At 39.1% G+C, this 20,739-nt stretch overlaps 1 protein-coding gene across 8 annotated transcripts in view; it reads left to right on the top strand.

The window, feature by feature from the left end:
• LOC110976411 (uncharacterized) overlaps nt 1-20,739 on the top strand; it is a 100,247-nt gene that overhangs the window by 3,060 nt on the left and 76,448 nt on the right. For 4 of the 8 annotated variants that reach the window (XR_002597826.2, XM_022229647.2, XM_087143647.1 and 1 more), the window contains exons 2-3: nt 4,561-4,685; nt 5,542-5,713. Coding sequence is in view for 4 of the 8 variants with exons in the window: in XM_022229647.2 (XP_022085339.2) it covers nt 4,561-4,685; nt 5,542-5,713 (297 nt within the window). In the remaining 4 variants the exon portion in view is untranslated. The other 4 variants (XM_087143649.1, XM_022229654.2, XM_022229656.2 and 1 more) reach the window with 4 other exon arrangements.

Raw genomic sequence — 20,739 nt, forward strand, 5'->3', positions numbered from 1 at the left:
TCAAAAGAATGTTTTTATGTTTTGATTAAATGGAGTTAGCGACTGCACAGTTCTGATATGGGCCTATAATTAGCAATTGTAATGACTCTCTGTCTTTGTGATGCATCCTTGAATTTGTAATGGTCATAAATATTAGCTCTGTGGTTTTGTTGTGCAGAAGACGAAAGGGAAATTAGATACTTGACAAGTTTTTAAATTGTGTATTTTAGTTTGCCCTCCAAAACTGATCATTACATTAATTGGATTACTAAAATGGATATTTTTCATAAAGATTTTTATTAGTAGTCAAATTTTTTCAAGTAAGATATGTACATTTATCATGAATTTTATACATAATTGGGGTTTATTTAAATCATGCAAAATATTGTAATCAAAATAGGGCCATCATCTGTTACACTTCTGCAGTAAATTTGGCAGTCAGTAAGTTACAAGGTACATGTCCATGTACACAGTGAATGTTATCATAGTTTCTATATTCATTCAATTAATGTCATTTACTAGTCTGATACATTTTTGTATCGTATAATTGATTTTGGCTAGTTTCAGAGGAGTTTAAAGGACAGAGGCTGAATAGCAAACAAGTGTGGATAATTGCAAAGGATGCATTGGGTCAAGGACTTTTTAATGCATGGCCAAGCAGAAATTCAGAAGATTGCATGTAAAATCATGACCCATACTGTTCCAGGATACCATGACCAGAAACTACTGGAGGAATTTGAAGGTTTGAGGCAGTGGTCATTCCTCCGAGGAAGATATTCAAGAAAAATGGAGGATTTGGGAGGATTGAAGCTGTATCTAATTTCTCCATGGTGTCAGTTGGAGGATTTTGAAGGATTAAGGATGCATCTAAACCAAAAGATCCTCAAGATTTCTTGTGTCACTTGAATGTGTCACTCTGTCACTGACCTCATCATTCAGAGCTAAAAAAGAAAGTGGAAATTATTCCTGATATCGATACATTTTATTTCCACTTTCATATCCATTGATCTGTTCAGTATTAATTAACGAAAAAATGTCCTCTTTTGCATTGAAGTGCCCATTGTTATATTAACTATTACAGTTCTAGAATTTATACATCAACTTTTTATTTGGCAGAAATGACTTTGTTTTGTGAGCATGTACTGTAGACTTTACTTCCACATTCAAAAGTTCTCACGGCGTGGACCCAAGCAATAAATTGTAAAATGCTGCTTGTTGAATACCATGGTTGTGCACGTGTGCCCAAGTGCATGCACTGCAGCTGTGTACCTGGTTCCTTCCACAAAAAAAGCAATAGAAACCAAACTAAATGCTTGGCTTATCATGAATAAATTCATAGTTGGACTTCCATTTGTGTCCAAACCTGGCCATGTACATGCAGGCCGGCCTACACATCTCTTTGACAACTCCCAGTTGTCAAATTGAAAAGCTAATTTAGTGAACCAAATCAGAAATTCCATTAAGATTTCTTTGTTTGGGATTACCAGCCAATGATTTCAAAGGATGCACAGTTCCCATGGTAATAACCTTTGCAGGTGACATTAAGGTTCATATGCAGTTTTATCAATTAATGTTGGCTTTCTGAATTGAAAACACAGGATCTTGATTTTTTTTAATTTTACAATTGTGCAATGATTTGGTCAGATTTTTGCATTTTTAAATATTTGGTTTTTATTTCATTTTACTCGTGTGACTGCATAGCAGCGTTAATTGTTTTACAGGGTTGTATTTCCGTGTCAAAGTATTCTCATGTTTTATGGGATTTTTTTAGTCATAATTCAGAAGTACAGCACAGATTCCTGGGTATCAGTAAGGTTTGAAAAAAAAGTTTTGGTTCCAGAAATCAGCATCAAATATTTTTTTTGCATTCAAAAGGTTTTTTGTCAATAATGACATTTAAACAATGAACAATTGTTTGATTGTTGGACCAGTGCATGTAGCAAAGCAAAGAATTAAACTTGCGGGCATCTTTGAGGATGTCAGTGAATCTGTTTCAATTCTGATTTCAGAAAAAAAAACCAGGCATATCCCCCCCCAAAAAATAAGAGGAAAAGGCCAGACGTCAGAAAAATCTACTATCATTGGCTCAACGCCAAACATTTATAAGCAGGTGGGATGTGATCTGAGTCATTTTGATTGATAGTCTGAATGACGTAGGCATAGTTTGCAAAGCTTTTTTTTTTTGTATTTTCTTTTACAGCTTGTAAGCATTCTGGTAACAGTATTCTGTAAATGTATGTACACGCCAAGCTTTCTGACAAAAGGAAACAGCCGTCAGATCAGACAAAGAAGTCTAACTTATTCTGTTTCCAACAACTGCGAGTGTCAATCATGTTTAGGGGTATAGTATGTGGGTGTGTCATTAATGGTGTAAGATCGCCTGACTAGAACAGGTTGTTTGTAAGGTTCAGACACAATGGATGTCACCTGTTATGTGTTGTAGGGTTAAATCAGGTGCGGAAATACATGTACGTACATTGGAACTTTTAAATTTACTGTTTGAGACTTTTTGGGTTGATGCAATTCTATAAACCCTGAGGTGCCTGCAGTTTTTCTGGGAACACAACTTTTTCCCATGCTCTTTGTAAAGTTAAAGTCTTTTTAGATATGTATTTTTTCAGTCATATTAGGATGTTTTAAGAGGCTGGTTTTGAAAATATAGTTCACTATCCTGCTTGTGAATCATTGTTGAAATTCCTTGAAAGATATTGTTGTACAGTTTCCGTATATTGGTGTGGTAAATAGACAACCGAGCACTAGGATCTCCTCTTGAATAATAATTGCAGAGAAATATGGTGTGAAATCCTCAACAAAACCATCAGATATACATGTAGCCATGCCCAATCCAACTGGATTTTTTGCATTAAGCCTTTGTTTCTGGGTAAGACTGTAACAGGAGACAGCATTTTGAAAGGCAAACTTGGAAGGTACTGTACTTTATTGAAGTTCTCGAAATGTAGCTTTGGTGTGAAAGGCACTTTTGGCCCACATCCAAAAATAGTCCTGCAGCTTTCAAAACGGAGCTGAAGAAGGCACGACAACATTTTTATCCTGCAACTTCCAGGTTTCGTGTTAATATTACAATTGCTCAAGGCTCTTGTTGCCATTCATTTCCATGGAAGAAGTGATGAACATATTGATTGTGAATGTGCCATATCCTTGTTTCGTGTCAGTGTGGTTGACTATTCTAATTATAGACTCCTAATATTTGCATGCACTTTGAAGATTGGCACCCTTTTGGTAATTCGGGTACCTTTCAAAAGTACTCTAGAGAGAGAGTGAAACTGTCCAGACCATCATGGGGTTAGTCTGTGCCGGGTGCCGGGCATGAAAGGAGAGTGTGGATAGAATGGTGTCTGGCTGCAGGCCGAGGCCAGGCGATAGTTATTATTGGACAGTGATCTACTCGGTGAATATGAGCGAGATGTCATGTGCCCAATTTCTGTGGGGCTGGAAGAGAGGGTCAACTTTTAATCATTGGATTCAGTACTGACTGTCAATGTACTAAAAATGTTAGTTTTTGAGTGTTTCAAATGTTTGCATGGTTGGTTTTGTGTGGAAAACATTCACATCAATAAATTTGGGAATTTTCAAACAAATCGCATTTTGCTGGTCTGTATAGCAAATAAATGCATTTTTGTTGAAAATGATGGATGAAATTCACCGAACAAATTAGAATAACATTGGAATTAAAACAATTACCACTCTAAACTGCTGCCAAAAAAGGATTCTTTTTTCTACATTTTGGGGGAGGCAATTCTAAGTAAATTACTGGTCAATCATTCCACGGTGACCAGATTCCAAGTGACCCGATTCCAATTTCCTAAACATGTTGGGAACATGTGTTGATTTGAAGTTTTAATATATATAGTTATAAACAGATCAGGACGTTGTTTACTATGCCACCCATGGCTTATTTCCAACCCTCCCTGTTTTCATCCAACCCCCAACTGATACTACTCATTGGAAGGTCTCAGCAAATATGAACCACATTGTGGAGTCACCTCCTGAAATTTGTACCGAATCTTTGGTATGCTGCCCTCTATAGTTGTATAATTATTATTTGATTGGAAACAGGTTAGCCATGGAAAAATCAATACAGTGCCCTCTGTTGACATGTTGCAGTCAGCTTCTTGTTGAAACTTTTAACCTGGGTTTTCTCACTTATTACAAAACATAAGAATTTTTGTAAAATAAAGTTGACCATTCCAAAATATCTCCCCTAGCTCCCTCTAAAAACTTTACATTTGATTTTCAGTATTTTGTCACCCAAAACACATATTTTTGTAGGTTGCATTCTATAATTATTCATAAAATTTAGTTACAGTGAAAAACTGTTACTGTTCCAAGCTATATACTGTCTGTGCCGAATTTGTTGATGTGGAATTTTCTCACACCCACATTTTCTGTTTCAGTGTTTGAAGGCATTGCTAAAATCTGAACAAGTTCAGCAAAATAATTTACTGAATGTAAATTTTTTATAGTAGCCATTTGAATTTGGGCAAATTTGTTCATGGTTTTGATCATAATTTATATGTAGAGCGCTGATTTGCCTAATTTTATTATTTTTTTCCCCAACAGAGGAGGGAATCATCAAGTATTGCCGTCGCGGTTCTTACAACTTCTTGAGTTCTCTGAGATGGCAATTGCAGTTCTGTGTATTGGACTTCAAGGCTAGTAAACTGCATCACTTCAACAATGAACTGGTAAAGACAAAAAGTGATACCTCGTTGATAACAGATGTGGGTGGGGAGGTAGGAACAACCCCATCCCCACTGCAAAGTTGTCTTTTTTTTCTCTCAGTGGCCTGCATCTTGGTCTTATTTTGCATGTACAGTTAAGGAAGAGATTAACCTTAGCAGTTACCAATCCTTTATTTTCAATATGAATGCACCCTAGGGGGTTAGGGATTAAATGTCTTCATCAACGGTGACAGCTACATGTCCCCCTCCCCCACACAAAAAAATAAATAAATCTTGGCTCCTCCGTTGGACGATAGCCATTTTGACTTTCAAAATATCCCTACATTTGTCCGGAGTTAAAAAAAAAAGGATCACAGTATGACCTCAAGAGTAGTGATGTTTTAAGACAAGTCTTCCTTTTTTTAGAGATGAAGATGTGTTACTTTGTAACCCCAAATTCCTTAAAACTACTTTGAAATAGACAAATGTTTTATTTACCATAACAAAGAGTCACGATGAAGTGTGAATAGACTTGATACTGTCTCTTGCAGCATTCCAACCCTTTCTGTAGTGAAAGTCACTGGCCATGGAACCCTGAGGCTCAAAACTGTCATACCTTTGAGCACCTCTCATAATACAGCTACTTTTTTCCCTTTGACAGAAAAGTTTCGCCCCCTATTTATAGACCGATACCAGTAACTCCAGTCTTGATTATTGGTGTAACTAGTACAGGCATGGCAGGGGTTGCCAATCCTTAATGTGTCTGTGACAAGAATAACACCAGCATTCAAGGCCATCTGCCAATTGTCCCAGAACGGCCTGGACCACTGAGCCAGAATAACTCTATAACTTCCGAGTGACTTCCCTCGGTCCCCTCCAGGAAGCTGCGCTGGTCCAGGAAAATGCCGGCAGTCCGATGGTTAGACTGAACCCAAGCAGAGTGGATTACTACAGTCGGTGGAATCACGTCAGCATGTCCCATCTGGGGCCCAACTTCCTCAAGACCGAGTCGTCAACTCTGCCTAGGAAGCTGCCAAACTATGACCGATTGGGTGAGTTGGATCTATTACTCTTAGGATTAACCTTCTCCATCAGGATTGCTAATATATCACAATCTTAGGGGCTTTCCTTTGGATTTATTAGCTCATGTGGAATGAGAAGAAGGAAGCCTATGGAGTTCTCGGCCAGAAATTTGCAGTATTAGGGACTAGAGCCCTTTTTATTTGTTAGACGGCGGCATTTTAGAATTATCTCTTCTTCTGTTTTATGGCAATAATTTTTGAGTTTGCTTGAACAGTTCTCATGCACACCCCAAGTTGCCTATCACAACAAGCAGGTCTGCTTTACTCATTTTGAGTCAAGCTGGTTTAGATTCCAGCCTAAACCTGGAAGTTCACTGGTTATTTCTGCCAGCAAGTTCCCTTTTTTAGCATTGCTGCAAGTTGAAATACACTCATGCACCTACATGTATATGTAGGCCTAACATTAGAATGTTTTACAGTTAGTCCACTTAGTATATCTCCATTGTACAAAGCTTCAAATCTTTCCTATCAGAAGTTTCACATTTGTAATGCACTTACATTTGGTATGTACTTGCATGTTTTACAGCCAGGTATTGTTGAGCTTCAAACAAACAGATATAATTTGTTCCTCACTGGACATGATAACATTTGTAGCTATGCATGCGTTGTGAAAATTTTCATTAAATCCGTCCTCAGCTTGAACAGTGTCAGTTTGTCAGACAGTTGGAAAATGTCCACACCCCAAACACGCTGGTTGGTCCCTAGACAGTGAGTAAACAATGGATGTTGGAACATGTCAACACTTAACATCCCAGCTCAAGTGTCCCTGGTAGGGTCCCTGCTGTGCCCCTTCATCCACCTGCTGCACCCCCAACTTTATCCACCTTCGTAAAACCATGAACCGTGTTGCTGAAACCCCATCAGTCGGCTTGGAACAACCCTCAAGACATTTCAGTAATTATCATCTGAATAAACATACTGTCACGAACTTGACAAATTAAGGGCCCTGGCCGATGTCAAGTTACTTGACTTCTTGGGGCAATTAAGGTGACGTTTTCTTGGTTTCGGTCTTGGGGACACATGTAACTGTTGTCTTGGACTTGGGTAATATGATTTGTGGTTTGACAGGGGATTGAGTTGTCAGGTCTGAAGCGTTTGGTTTCACTATTTTGGCTTCTGTGTTCAAAGGGAAAAAACTTTCTGAAAAGGATGGGAAGTGTAGGTAAAGTGCAGGTCAAAGGTCACATGATTTGTTTTGAGAATTTATGGACTTGCACTTGGATGTTGGGCTAAATTATGTAGAAAAAAAGAACCGAGGAGGATTTTTTTTAAAAATCAATCTGAGTGTCTGAAATGGAAGTTTTTTTATGGACAGAGCCATTTTGATCAGTAAACTGTCTCTGAGCGGCTGCTTCATTGTGACTGGTGCCATCAGTTAACTGGGGATGGCGCTCTATACTTGTTTTGGCTGTTCAAAAAAATGTGAGACAGGATCTGGCCTTGTGGCCCCCCACTTTCAGCAGGTTCTTCAATGCTTGATGGATGGTCTCACAAATACCCCCCCTCCACTTTTAAAATCATTGCACCACCACTGACCTTAACCCTCCACTAAGGTACCCCGAAAAAAATTATTTCCCTGTAATGCTATTTTTGATACCCCCTCTTACAAGAAGCTGCATCCTCTGCATGTACCTTCTTCTATCAGTACTTGGGTAGACCCAGTCCAGTAAAAGTTGTGAGATTTGATACATTCAACCAGAGCACCAGTGATGCAGTTTTGCTAATTTTGAAGGATTTTTCACCACAAGGTCACATTTTATAATTTTTTTTATACCGGTAATTCATTGATTTATTTGCCTTCAGTTGAAAAAAATATATTCCCCGTTCTTGTCCCCACTCATCTGATAGGGCCTACACCTCTCCTTCCTGTAATCACTGATTTGGGGTGTTGGGTTTCAACTTGCTTGGCCAAAAATCCAAGGCATGGACCTGCTGAAGATGCAAAAGATTACAGAATAAGTCAAGTTGGGATGAACTACATCATTTGCAAAAGTTTAAGACCACTTTGTATTTTATTGGTATTTCTGTCACTGGGCCTGCATTACACTGTCTCATTGACTGATTACTTAACATGATTTTACAGTGGTGCATAACATCAGTGTAGTGCTATATGCCCATTTGAATGAAATTTGTTGCAAAGGCAGGTCTTGTATGACATTTTGTCTGTAAGGCAGCATGGGTAAAAGGAGCCAGTCTAAGTAATCAGAAATAAAGGAGGGCACTCTAAATATTAGACTGTTAACATTCCAATCTTGGAAATGTAATCAAATAGCTGTTTAACCAGGATACTAAGGTTATACATTGAAAATAAACATAAGTTGCCATGATTGACTGGTTTAAGTTTGGTTTTTCTGCAGGTTAGTGCATTTTGTATGGATGTCCTAAACTTCGCAAATGACAGTACATGTACATGCAAATGTATCCCTTTAATGCTAACAAGAGGACTCGCTCCTTGCATACCGTAGCTTGGGAAAGGAATCAGTTTCTTGGCTGGAGTCCAGGGACGTGTTTGGATGTCTGGGGTTTCTGTCCCTTTATGACAAACCGGCAGAGAATGATGATGTTGTTAACGGCCAAGCCGGTGTTGTTTTTGTCAGGAGAGAAGTTTCTGGAGAAGAGTAATTGGAATTACGACAATTGTAGACGTGAATAATTTGAATCGGATATTGGGATCTTGCAACTTGCATTGCCTAATTGTGTCCAGTCAAGATTTCTAGGGTAGGGGATCTACGTGTACATGTATGTGTATGTTTGATTTGTTAAATGTGAAGAAAACTTTCCCACACCATTTAAACGTTTAGCCAATGCTTTACAGAGGCTCTCTGCTGACTACGTTAGTGTTTACATGTACAGTGTATGTGCATTGATACAAAGTTCTCCCGACAATGCACAAGATCGGCCCAATGTATTAATGCAAACTATGTACATGTAGGTCAGTGTTGAGGACATTCCAAACAAGCAATTTTTCTTGTTTTAAATTTAGTTTATTCAAAAAAATAGGTGGATGAGGAAAAGAGTAAAAAACACTATGCAAAACACATTTTAGAAATGTTTTGGAAAATTTGTAAATGATCACTAAAATTTTTTTGTATTGACAAAATGTCACACACCCTTACAAGATTCTTACAGCTCATTTCAGTGCCATGCATTGTTCATGAAAGCCAGGGTTTTATTTATCTGTGGTAAACAACCTTTAACAGAACTGGGATTTGTGGACGGGCTCAAGGATTTAATTAGACCTTGATGGATGTGCATTAAGGGAATGTGCAAAATTAGGTCACAAAACTGAATTTGGTGATTTGGGAGTCATGCCATAAAACAAAAGAATTGCGGTATGTGATGCCACCCAGTTGGCAGAGTCAAAAGAAATGATAACTTTCAGATGCCAGTTCCACTACATTTGTCGTAAAAATTACAGTTACCAGCTTGAAAGGGGGTGCTCTTGAAAATACATGTAGTGGCCTTCTTCAGACTTGATCCTTGCTTCGGTATGTCTTTGCTTCTTTCATGCCCTGGTCCACTTCAGTGTTAAACACTCCCCTGGGTTCAGTGGCATTTTATTGCCCTCCAAAACTTCTTTTCCAATCGTAAAATTGGCATTAACCCTGAATGTGAACAGACATTAGCCCTTCAAGGACAAGATGTGAATGCATCTGTATATCTGCCAACTTTTATCAAAACTTCATCTTAATTTATTGACATTGTCAGTAATCCTAAATATTTTAGAGATTTAAAGATTTATTTCATTTTGTCAAAATTTAGGGTTCATTCATTCTTTCATAACAAGCATATTTTTGTTGTACATTTTAAATACCGGTACCTTTTATTAAACTGTTAAAAAACTTTTCAGTTTTTCTCAGGTTTCTCTTTTGAAAAGTTAAGTTTTGATAACTTTGTGAAAATGTGTTCTTTTACACTCTAACTTGATTATGATGTCACATTTTTAGGGAGGTCTTGTAACAAAAACTAAAGAAACGTGATGTCTCTTTAACTTCTTGTCTTTGATTTATGGAACTTATAAGATCCTTTTACATGTACCTCGTTCCTTCTGTTCATGACACCTATTTCATGCATTGACTCATTCTCCCAAGCGTCATCGTTAACCATGTTCCTAGACACAGCTCAGCGTGGAAGTTTTTTATATTTGCCAATGGACTCCCCAGCTAAATATGTCAGTCAAGTTAATAATATGCCAGTCCCCAGATATCGTTCTCGATCAACCCGCCATAATCCTTGAACTGTTCAGAAGGAAAATGCATCCACAATCCAAACCGCCAACGTCATGCCCCTGGGGCTCCAGGAAAATTGGCCCCATCTCATTGGACGCACTTCCCCACCAACTAAACCATCAGGAATTTAACGATCATCCACACGTCGGTTTCAAAAAACCTGATCGGAGACCAGGACAGGCAGTACCCTGCACCACAAGGATCAAACCGCTCCAGGTTTTTCTCCCTTCCTTCTTGTAGAGTAGAACTCTTTCACAGACTTTTTTCCTGGGTGGTTATTTGGAGGTGTGTACTCTGTCAACTGAACTAGACTTCGGACATGAGGTAAACTTTCTGGAGGAGATGAGTGTGTGGGATGGCTGTTGTGTAGTTTGATTGTCAAACTTCAAGGATGGTGAGCTGGTGTATTGACATCTGGATTGTTTTATGATTGAGGACAGAACTTCATGTTAGAGATGCACTCACGCTTTACAATAGGTGAGATTTTTGATTGTCACTTTTGCAAACTTTTATAAACTTCCAGTTTAATAACATTTAGTGAACAGTCTTGTTTCAAGTCAGCTTACTGTTGAACTGCGCTCTGAATTTGATGAGTGGTACTTTTACTTTGGGTGAATCGGTTACAGTGGATGATCTAAGTAGCTTGCTGACAACCTTAATTGCCTAAAAAATTCCCATAAAACATAAATACCTGAAGTTTCCTCTTTTCTAAAGAAGCATCAGACCTCGAGAATAAATTTATCTCATTCAACACTTTCTACCCCCCTCCCTGGAAAAAATGACATAGCTGGTGCTTTCAGCACTTGAGCGTGTGCTTGTTTTTTTGTTATGTTTGAAAACACTTGTAGTAATATGCAATGCTGAACAGTTTTACACTTTGAATGTGAAGTGCATTTGGTTGTATCAGCATCAGTGGAATAGTCATCAAAAAGTTGTGCAAGTCCTGATGATGTATTTATATTCAATTTCATCTCAAGGTTGAGTGCATATTGCTTCCAGGAAGCTGATGTAAGCATCACAGTCAATTTTATTCTGTTTAAAATCTGTTTGTTCCTGAAGAGCTGTGTCCCTAGTGTTTGTTAAAAAGCTACATGTAGGTCATTCATGGGTGACTAAAATTAGATAATAACATTACTGAGAAACTTTCTGAACACAGGCCTCTTTGGAATCTTTGTCTGAAACAAAACAAAATTGGCAAATCTTACGAGATTTGGACATTTAATGTGCTGGTACATGTACATTCATGTATGCGGATGTGTCTAAATTTTCAACAGCCTACATTTCATGATGGAGGTTGACATCTGTGACCCAGTTTTGCTTGGGTTTTTGCTTGCAACAGCCAGATCCTGCCTCGGAAGAAAGAATGCTGGAACGCTGCCCGGTCAACTGCAACTTATTAATTACGGGATTTACAGTCTGTCCCTCCAGATTAACCAGTGCTGGGCACTCACATCTGTCACCATGGAAACATAATTTGTGGTTTCCAATAGAAACTAGGAAAAGGAAAAAGAGGTTTAGTTTTGGGTGGGAGTAAAGTGTTTAGGAAGGGAGAGTGCGTGGGGATGTTTACAAGTTATGCTTCATTAAGAAAAACCATCAAATTGTAATTTCAATCGCAACACTGGCCGACACGCACAGAGAGTTTTTGGTAACGACTTTAGAATTATTTGTGAAGACTTTTTAAAGCCCATCATCATATCTGAATGGTTTTGGGGACACATATTTTAGATTTTATGTTTCAACCCAGCAAGTTGTTTTCCACAATATTTGTTGTGTTAAACGTTATGATTTGAGAAGATCCCCTCTTCAATGACCTTACTATAATATGTGACTTGTAAAAGAATTTAAGGAAGTATATTAGGAAGGGAAATTGACAAATGGTATTTTGGCAAGACTTACTAATGTTGAGGGCCAGATACCCCGATATATGTGTACATCATCTACATGACCACTCCCAACCAGGCCTAAAATGTCATGAGGTCGCGACCCTAACAACCAGGCCCAGAACTCAGGAAGTTGTTCAACCACAAACTGTACATTCAGGAACCATTGAAACACTGTCACAGTTTGACTGTGTTACTTTACAATCTGGCTGGGTTACTCCAGGTGTCATCATCGCTTCGCCTCAGACAGAAGACCAATGAGTAATGAAGGAAATCTAATATTGTGGTCCAGCATCGTGAAGTTGCTAGGTGAGGCGGCTTATCAAATTTTAATGTGCCCAGCAAGAAGTGGAGAACCAGTCATTAGCCATGTGTATCACATGATATGTCAACTGGTAATCTGTTCTTTCTAAGCTAAATTTGACTCTGCTTAGCAACGTGAAACTAGTCCCAGGAAATGATTTGAATTCAATCACCGATCCACCTGTGACAGTTCCCGGGCTGGAGTTTCTTTTGGCACAACTTGACCAACAGTGGGCATGATTCATCAAGCCCCCACCACCTTGGGGATGTTTTGTTGACCGCTTTTGAATTAAGCGTGATTGAATCACAGAGTAGAGCCCAGGTGTGCATAGTAGGACGCTGTAAATGATTCATTATCACTTGTCAGCCTAGGGTTACACATCTCTGGGCATCTCTCCTCTGCCCTGCCTCAATCCCCCTTTCTCTTCAGTGCATTTCTTGTTCACAAACGGAGTCATGCCGGTACCTTGTTACAGTGGCTACAAAATTCTGCCCTCCATCTTCTCCTTATTTATCCAGCCTTCCCAAGTCCTCTACATATCAACCCTTCCACCACGATCATGAGAGAAAATATTGCAGATTTCTAAAAACATTATGTAGTATACCAGATTTTAAATGTGATTCACAAACATCTCACATTCTTGCATCATCATTTATTGATGTCTGCATCATTTCTCAGTCGTCTGCCTCCCTGTTGTCTGTTACCCTACCTCAGAGCATCTCCTTTCCCCACATCACCCATCGCCATGACAACTTCCTCCCAGCATTTCAGCTTCTCTCCATCCTTTAACCTGCCCATAAACCAACGTCAACAATCTCAAGTAGGCACAGTAATTTCAAGCTCCAGATGCATTGTGTATAAACCCCTAAGATGCCCTCCCACTCCCTGAGGTAAAGAAAACAAGGTAGAACCTTTTGTATATTCAGATTTTTTTTTCTGTCTCTAATTTCTTTCTTCCTCTGGTGAGTTATTTATGGAGTTGTGATGACCAGACTGGGACTTCCTTGGAAGTAGATTCCAAATTTTGAGAAGACTTTGAGGCCAAGTGTCTCATCTCATCCCAAGAGGGAAGGAGGGTGAATGGTTCTCCACCTGTGACCTCATACGTTGCATTGATCGAATAGTTGTTGGTACTACTTCTCGTTCATGGGTGTGGTTCTTGTCGCAAGTTGTGGGTTAAAATGTCAAACACCCTTTCCATTTTCAGGTTTTTTCTTTCACATTTTGTACATTTCTTAAAAGGAAAAAGACACACTCAAAATGGAGAAGTAACTATGACAAAAATTGCCTTTTTGTATTCTGATTTAGTTCTTTTAAAAGATACCTTATCCAGTCTAATTAAATTAAGTTTACTCCAGGTTGACCTGGATGATGTGTTTAGGAATGCAGTGGCCTCACTCATCTGCTCTCATAATTCAACTTCAAGACAGATGAGAAATTTTCCGAGTCATTTTGAAAGGATGCATTCGGGGCTTGGAAAATATGCCAACCATTTCATTGAGCGCTTTTGATTTTTGCCTGGGAGGGGATTTCTGGCCTCTGTAATACGACCATCAGATGTCGGAGGCTGAAGGAACCAGTTTGGTCTATGAGATGATGACCTTTGAGGGCATACCACTGACTTTTTTCCTTGGTGAGGATAGAATGTGACACATTAACTGTGTTAAAGTTACATGACAGAAAGTTTATACAAGGCAGTAATGATGTGAAGACTAACTGTGTCCACGGTGGGACATTGTTACTCCCGCTCATCATGCCTATAAATCATTTCTGAACCTTAAGCTCCTTGAGAAGTATCCCAATATGAGGCAAACCAAAATGCATCCTTGGGAAGACACCATCTGAAGATATGCCAGAGAAAAAAAATAATGTGCATTATTTTAAGTGTACAATGTATAATCTTATTCTTGGCGGTCTAATTTCTTGTCTGTCTACAACCTTTCCAAATACGTCGCTTACTGATGAGCCTTGCTTTCTCACCAGTTGATCGCATTTTTCAGCCTTGCCCACAAAGAATGATTATTTGTTTTCATTTGGCAATTTAATTGGTTGATGTGACCTTTTATGGAGAGACCGGTCTCCTAAATAGCCTGGACTTTGGGGGCCCTGTATTGTGAGAATAAACAGATATCTGATTACACAGGTTGGCGGTTGTCTTGTTTGCTGAAGGCATGTGTCAGGATGGAGGAGATGTAAGGCATGAGATGGCTACTGACAAGATGCTTATCTTGCTTATTCATGGACTTATCCTGCTAATTCATGGATTGTAGCCAATAGTCAGCCTTTACAGCATGGTGTCTGCAAGGCAAAATGTCAAAGTTAAAATAAAAGGTTTACTTCAAAGGTCTTTTTTTTTCTTGTCTTTTTTTTTTTTACCTTATTTTCTCTGTCCTTAGACAGTTTTATATTCATTAAGAGTGGCTACCAGGAACATGGTCGAATCTCATTAAAATTTGACAAAAAAGTTAGAGAGGGAGATGCAACCGAGGGCAGCACACTCCTTACTGGGCGTGTCCCTCCCCCATAAAAAATCCTGAATCTGTCTTTTTAATGGGGACCATTGACCTTGATGAAAATTTTTGCATTCCATTGCTCTAAGAAACAAGCGCATCTATTCTTGAAGTACAAATATTTACCCCCTCCTTACTAAATTTCCTCCTCACCGCATCACCACGGATCACACAAAGTTATCATTTGTAAATTCAACATGATGTCGCTGGGATTTTGAAGCGTTGGCCCAGCAAGGCATTACAGGTACATGTACCTTAACAATGGATGTCCTCACACATTACATAATGGAGAAAACTTAAAACCTCTAAGCCAGCTGAGTATTACCTTCCGATTTGCCTGCAACAAAACCTGTTTACCTGCCCACTCTGTTGGCCCCTCAATGACACACTTTTCACCCCTCCACCAATAATGGACAAAGCCTATTTATGGTTTGACTGCAGCCAGTCCATTTGTGGAAGGGGATGAGTGGCAATGATCCATTCAGTGTGTTTCTGAGGTACCTGCTGTAAGGTGCTAGGAGTGTATCTAGCGGTGCACAGATCCGTTGTTGTAAGTGGGCAGTTTTACTCCATTTGGTGTAATTTGGGTCCAGTCCTTTCAGATTTTAGATGACCAGTGGCCACCAGCTACTGCAGTTGAATTTGAGAACTTCACAATTGGAACATTTGACAGCAAGAATCATAGAATCTACCAAATCTTCTGTTTGAGGTAAGGTCAACTAGGCTTTTTTCTTGGTCATTTGCGTAGATTTGACACTAGCTGGAATTTGCTTGGAAAACAACCATCAAGTAAATGGAATTGGTAGGTTGTTGACATTGGACATTTGTATCTGAAGAGAAAAGTAACCTTTGTACATGTGTGCATGCTAAATTCTGCGCATTGATTAACTGGCTAAAGAATGTGTATGGTTGGTAGATACGTTGACTTACCGGTACATGGGGCAGGGGGGTCCTTGCATGTAGTGTGTAACCAGATGACCATATGCTGATGGCTGATGGTGTGACTTAAGTATGTGTGTGTTGTAAATGTACTCTTCAGTTTTGTTATTTCTCATGGGTACATGTAGCAATCTAGATGAGTTGATTCACAAAGTCACATCTTTAGCAAGAATAACCTTGAATGTGCAGATCTCTCCTATAGGGGTCAAATGTCAATTAGTTTCTTCCTGATTGACTGTTACTGGAACAAATCTGATGAGGAGACATGGGGAGCCAGGGATGCTTCTTGAGTGCATTTGTTAGATTTGCACCTGTTGTGATCCAAAGAGGTGTGTTTGAATTTTATTTGTATTTATTTGTTTATTACTCTCTTTGTTTATTGTGGCAGTCAGAACTGTGTTCCTGAAAAGGTAACTAGTGTTTCGTCTTTGTTGCTGTTGTCTTTGGAGAAGTGGCTTCACCTGTTAGTGGGGAATTTTTGAGTTACTGTGGCGTTCCCTCCTGATCCAGGCAGAATGTTGTAAGCTTTTGAAAAGTTTGCTTGGATTTGAACTTTGGTGGATCCTGTCATTTGTTTGTGGTCACCTCAGCTGATGAAAGGAAGGGTGTGTGTGTCATGTCATGAAATATCTGCATATGTGAGGTTTGATACATCCAATTTTTTGTAAAGTACGTGTACCTGCGGCAGTTCCAATTTGGCCACCTTCTCACTAATTGTTGTTACTGATGTTATTATTACAAGCAGACATCTGTGCATACATGTAGCTGTCTGAAAATCAATTTAATAGCCAAAGTCTAATTCATCATGACACCATGTGTGTGCCGGTACCTCTGGTCGAGCTTGTAGCTTACTATCCGGATTAATGTCTATGGCATGCGCAATCACCGTGACAACATTACCTGAACTGTGACGTTTGTACCACACTGGGATTGCAGTCCAAACACATACACTCACATTCTCAGGAAGTTGGCATTTCCGGACCCTACCGATTGTAATCAGACCGTACAAAACCAGTCAGAAGATGGAGGTGAAGGCTAGAGGGAACGGGTAAAGTTTCTTACCTGAGCTATGATTGTTGTCACAAGATAAAGGGCCTTCCTGCTTGCTTTTGGTATTGGCTGGGTGGACCAACGATTGAGGGCGCTTTGTAACAAACTTGCAAGACTCAAGTAAGGGTACTCTTCAATCATTTTGGCATTTAGAGCAACTTACATTAATTTAAAAACTTCCTAACAAGGTTTCAAAGCCTTCTGAAAACATTCTGAGATCTGTGTTGTACACATTTTGTGCATTTATAGCCCTTAAATTTCAACTAAAGTATGTGCACATTTACTTTGAAATAGACTTGGGGAATATGTGTAGATAAAGGATAAATTGACCGGACAAAAATTTTAGCCAACATGACAAAGGCTACAGTAAGGTTGGACAATAGTAGACGTGTCATGTTACTTATCTGTTAATCCACAGATATGATTTGTTTGATCATAGTACATGTACATGGACCAGTAACCTTCACTTGTCATCCTCTACATTTGGTCAGTGTTTCTGGCCTCAGTCGGACTACTGAGTACCCTGGACCTTACTGAGTACCCTGGACCTTAGGGGAAGAACACGATAAGCAAACCCTTACTGACAACAGAACAAATACTCCAGTGATAAACCACGGTTTCTGCAAATGATAAGGAGATGAGATTTCTGAAAATGAGCTGTGTTTTTGCCGGTTGATGAAAGGAAATACCTGAAAGTTGAAAGTCCTCACCATAGAAAACAACAGCTCTGTTACCACATACCAGTCGTCACATCCCCCGTTGATCTTTCTGCATAGCATGAAGCTTGACATTAATATTACGTTTCTCACACCACCAGTTCAGGATTTGAAATTTATTGATCACGTGTGTGAAATCATTTGTACTGATTCCGATGTGAAATTAAATTCAGCCAGTCCAATCCTCTTTCCACCCCTCCCCTTCATACCTTTCATTCTAATACAGGAAGTATCCTCTACACCCCTATAAAACCTATAAAAAAGGGAACTCCATCCTATTTCCAACCACGAAATGACTCCCTTGTCAGGAATGTGTATGTACCCTGTTGTTGCACCTTTGCTTAGCCACAGTACCCTTTTCACAGAAGAGGGCTTTACCACACAACCTTATCCTTGCCCACTGTTGGCATTAATTCTTTGACCTTTGCTAAAGGACAAACTAGTTACAGGAGCCCTGTACATGTAATCACTCTGTCATTCCCGCTCTGTGATACCACCAAGTTCCTCTCTAGAATTGATAGTCACTCATCCAACCAGCATGTCCCGGCTACCGTTCCCCAGCTTTATTAATTCGTAGTAATGCAGGGTTCATCCTTCATCTATCAAAGCTCTGGCTATGTGGAAAATAATCAGCAGTCCTGTGCAGTTCTGTCCCGAGAAAGATTCCAATAATCTCTGGAATTTTTTTTCTACTGGCTGTACTGTGGTTGTGGGCCGAGGGAACTGTTTGGCTGCTGCCATTAGCTAGCTAAGAGTCTCATGTGCCATTTCATGGTCATTGTAAGCTTGGGACAGACATGACTTGCGTACTTCTAGTTGAGCAGTAATCACAGAATTAATTTAGACTTGGAAGCTGAGTCAGTCGGATTTGTTCAAGTTCACTTCGGGTCTGGTTTGTGGTTTGGACTTTGGATCGAGTTTTCTCCAAATAAAGGTAAGACATTTCATCTTCCTCCTAGGACTGCATGCGTGTATTTATCCCAGAATCGATAAATGTTTTAAACTGGTCATTCTTTCCAGTAATATTTACCATTATCAAGATGGAAGGGGGTTACCATTGTTTTAAGAGTTGAGAAATTTGTAGATTGAAGGAGATCTGCAAACCTAGAACTCAAAATGCCTCTAGCTCTCCAACCTTGTTCAGAGGAAGTTATGTCACAACTTCCTGTGAAACTTTCTGGCATTTTTAGAAAACAGTGATTTGACATTTCTCGCGTCATGTGTATCTATTTTCTCTTACTATGAGCAATAGGAAGTGGGAATTGGAGGCACATATATAAATAAAATTAATCCTTTTGAATCATGTAAATGAGAGATGAAATGGAGCACAACGTTTGTCAGTTTAGTTCAAGTGTTGCAAGTTTGTTTGGATCCTGAACTCTCCTGGCATGATGCTGCTGTACCTGCCTGGTGGATGTCAAGGTGTGTAGACCTCATAGAGCTCTATAAAAAAACCTCAAGTACGTACTCGTCGCCTGACCTGAAGCAATGATCGCCATTGCCACCGTGGAACAATTCGGATATGGCAGGCGTGCGTGTGCGTGCAGTGTTTTGCATTTCTCGTTACGTGTAATTCGTACAGATACACTTCACATTCTGGTTGCTGCGAAACCTGTTGAAACACAGCTCGCAGTTATATAACTTCTGCCGACATAGACAGTGGCGGCTGCGCGTCCATGTCGGCACACGAGTTCTACGTACCTAGAATACTGAGCAAGCACACTAGGTTTTTTTAGACCTCTATGGTAGATGTAGACATGATATCATATTTTTTAAACTAGAGGATTGGAATATGTAGAGCAAAACCTCCATTGCGTCTTATTAACCTGCTTGATTAATGTACTGGCAAGAGTTTTTTTTTTTTACTGAAATGAAATCAGTGATTGTCACACAATAGCTACCAACTGTGTTTAGTTTGGTATTATCTTCCAATCCTTTATAATACTTATGTTTTTCTAATAGTGGGAATATTATTTCCCCCAATATAGTATTACTTGCATTCAGTGTTCATATAATTCAATGTGTGCAGGTATATTGAATATCAATAGTTTTTATTGCATTATGTAAAGCATTAAAGTTACATGTTGGAAATGGCACTCATTTTACTTGCCAGTGGGTCAGCATTTCATTAAAAAATTCCTGGCGTATCTGGTCTTGAGTTTTTCTTTGTTATGGGCAGTTATTAACCTGAGAGTCGGTCAATATTTGTACAGACTTCCAATTGATAATACTGTTTGGATTGTGAATATTTGGGGAGTGAAAGTTGGCGGTACAGCGTGCGTTGCAAAGTACTTGTATCTGTATGTGCAATATGGCTTAGTAGGGAACAAAGCGGGAATTGGGATTGTTAAATTAATCTGGAAGTAGAAGTAATGAATTAAATTGAGCCAAGAGCGTGTCTGTTCACTTCTATTCTCCACACCTCCATGTTTAAACTTAACTAAGCCACACTATACAGACTGATGGTTCTTCATAGGACATAGCGTAAATTTACTGTGACAGCAGACAAAGATGTTCTTGCCTGAAGAGAGTCTCTTGTACTTTACAATTTACAATTTTACTTGTCTAAGTAACTGTTGTAAGAATATGATACTCAGTCATTTTTGATCAGAGTTAAAAATTACAAAAATCACAGATGTGCATGTACTAATCTTCTTTTGTGATTCATGGAATAAGTTGTTACTTCACCAAAGCCTGGGTTGTAATTAAATGTGCATGTACTTGTTCTTTTGATTCATGCAATCCATTATTTATTGGCTTGAGGGGTTGCAATAGGCTACACGGGAAAAAAGGTCGGGTGTACTTTGGCAGACAGTCTTCCGATGTCGTCCATTTTACCTTGAATGAAGATGGATGGACCAGAGAATGTGAAGTCATCTCTAGAATGGCCATTATGATGCTAAAGTGACACTAATGCATGGTTTTGTCTTGGCTGGCATTTTGCTTTCATTGAACAGGGAAGGGCCAAGTCCAACTTACATGTAGTTTCCTATTGGGGAAAAGGAATTCATGTCTGTCATGCAGAAATCGTTTTAGTTTTTATGCAGATACAAATGGTTATGAATATTCTAGACAATGATTAGAACTCAGCAGATATTTATTAGGAATAAATTTTCATATTTGTCCCCTATAAAATCTGTAGAGTGAATGAATTTGCCTGTGTCTAATTACATGTACAGGTACTGTCGTGGTTTGAAGTGCAGGTATCACCGTGAAATGAACAGGTGCATGATTGTGTTCATCAAAGGAATCCATTCACTGCTTTTTTTTTATGCTTTTATTCTCATCCACAATCCTTCATGTATTTATGCATGAATCAAAAGTACTTTTAAAACCTCTTTCTACCACCCTTCCCTTATTCCACT

The sequence above is a fragment of the Acanthaster planci genome, linkage group LG11 (assembly GCF_054643075.1).
Source record: "Acanthaster planci isolate LZ-2023a linkage group LG11, COTS_SCS, whole genome shotgun sequence".
Classification (NCBI taxonomy): Eukaryota; Metazoa; Echinodermata; class Asteroidea; order Valvatida; family Acanthasteridae; genus Acanthaster; species Acanthaster planci.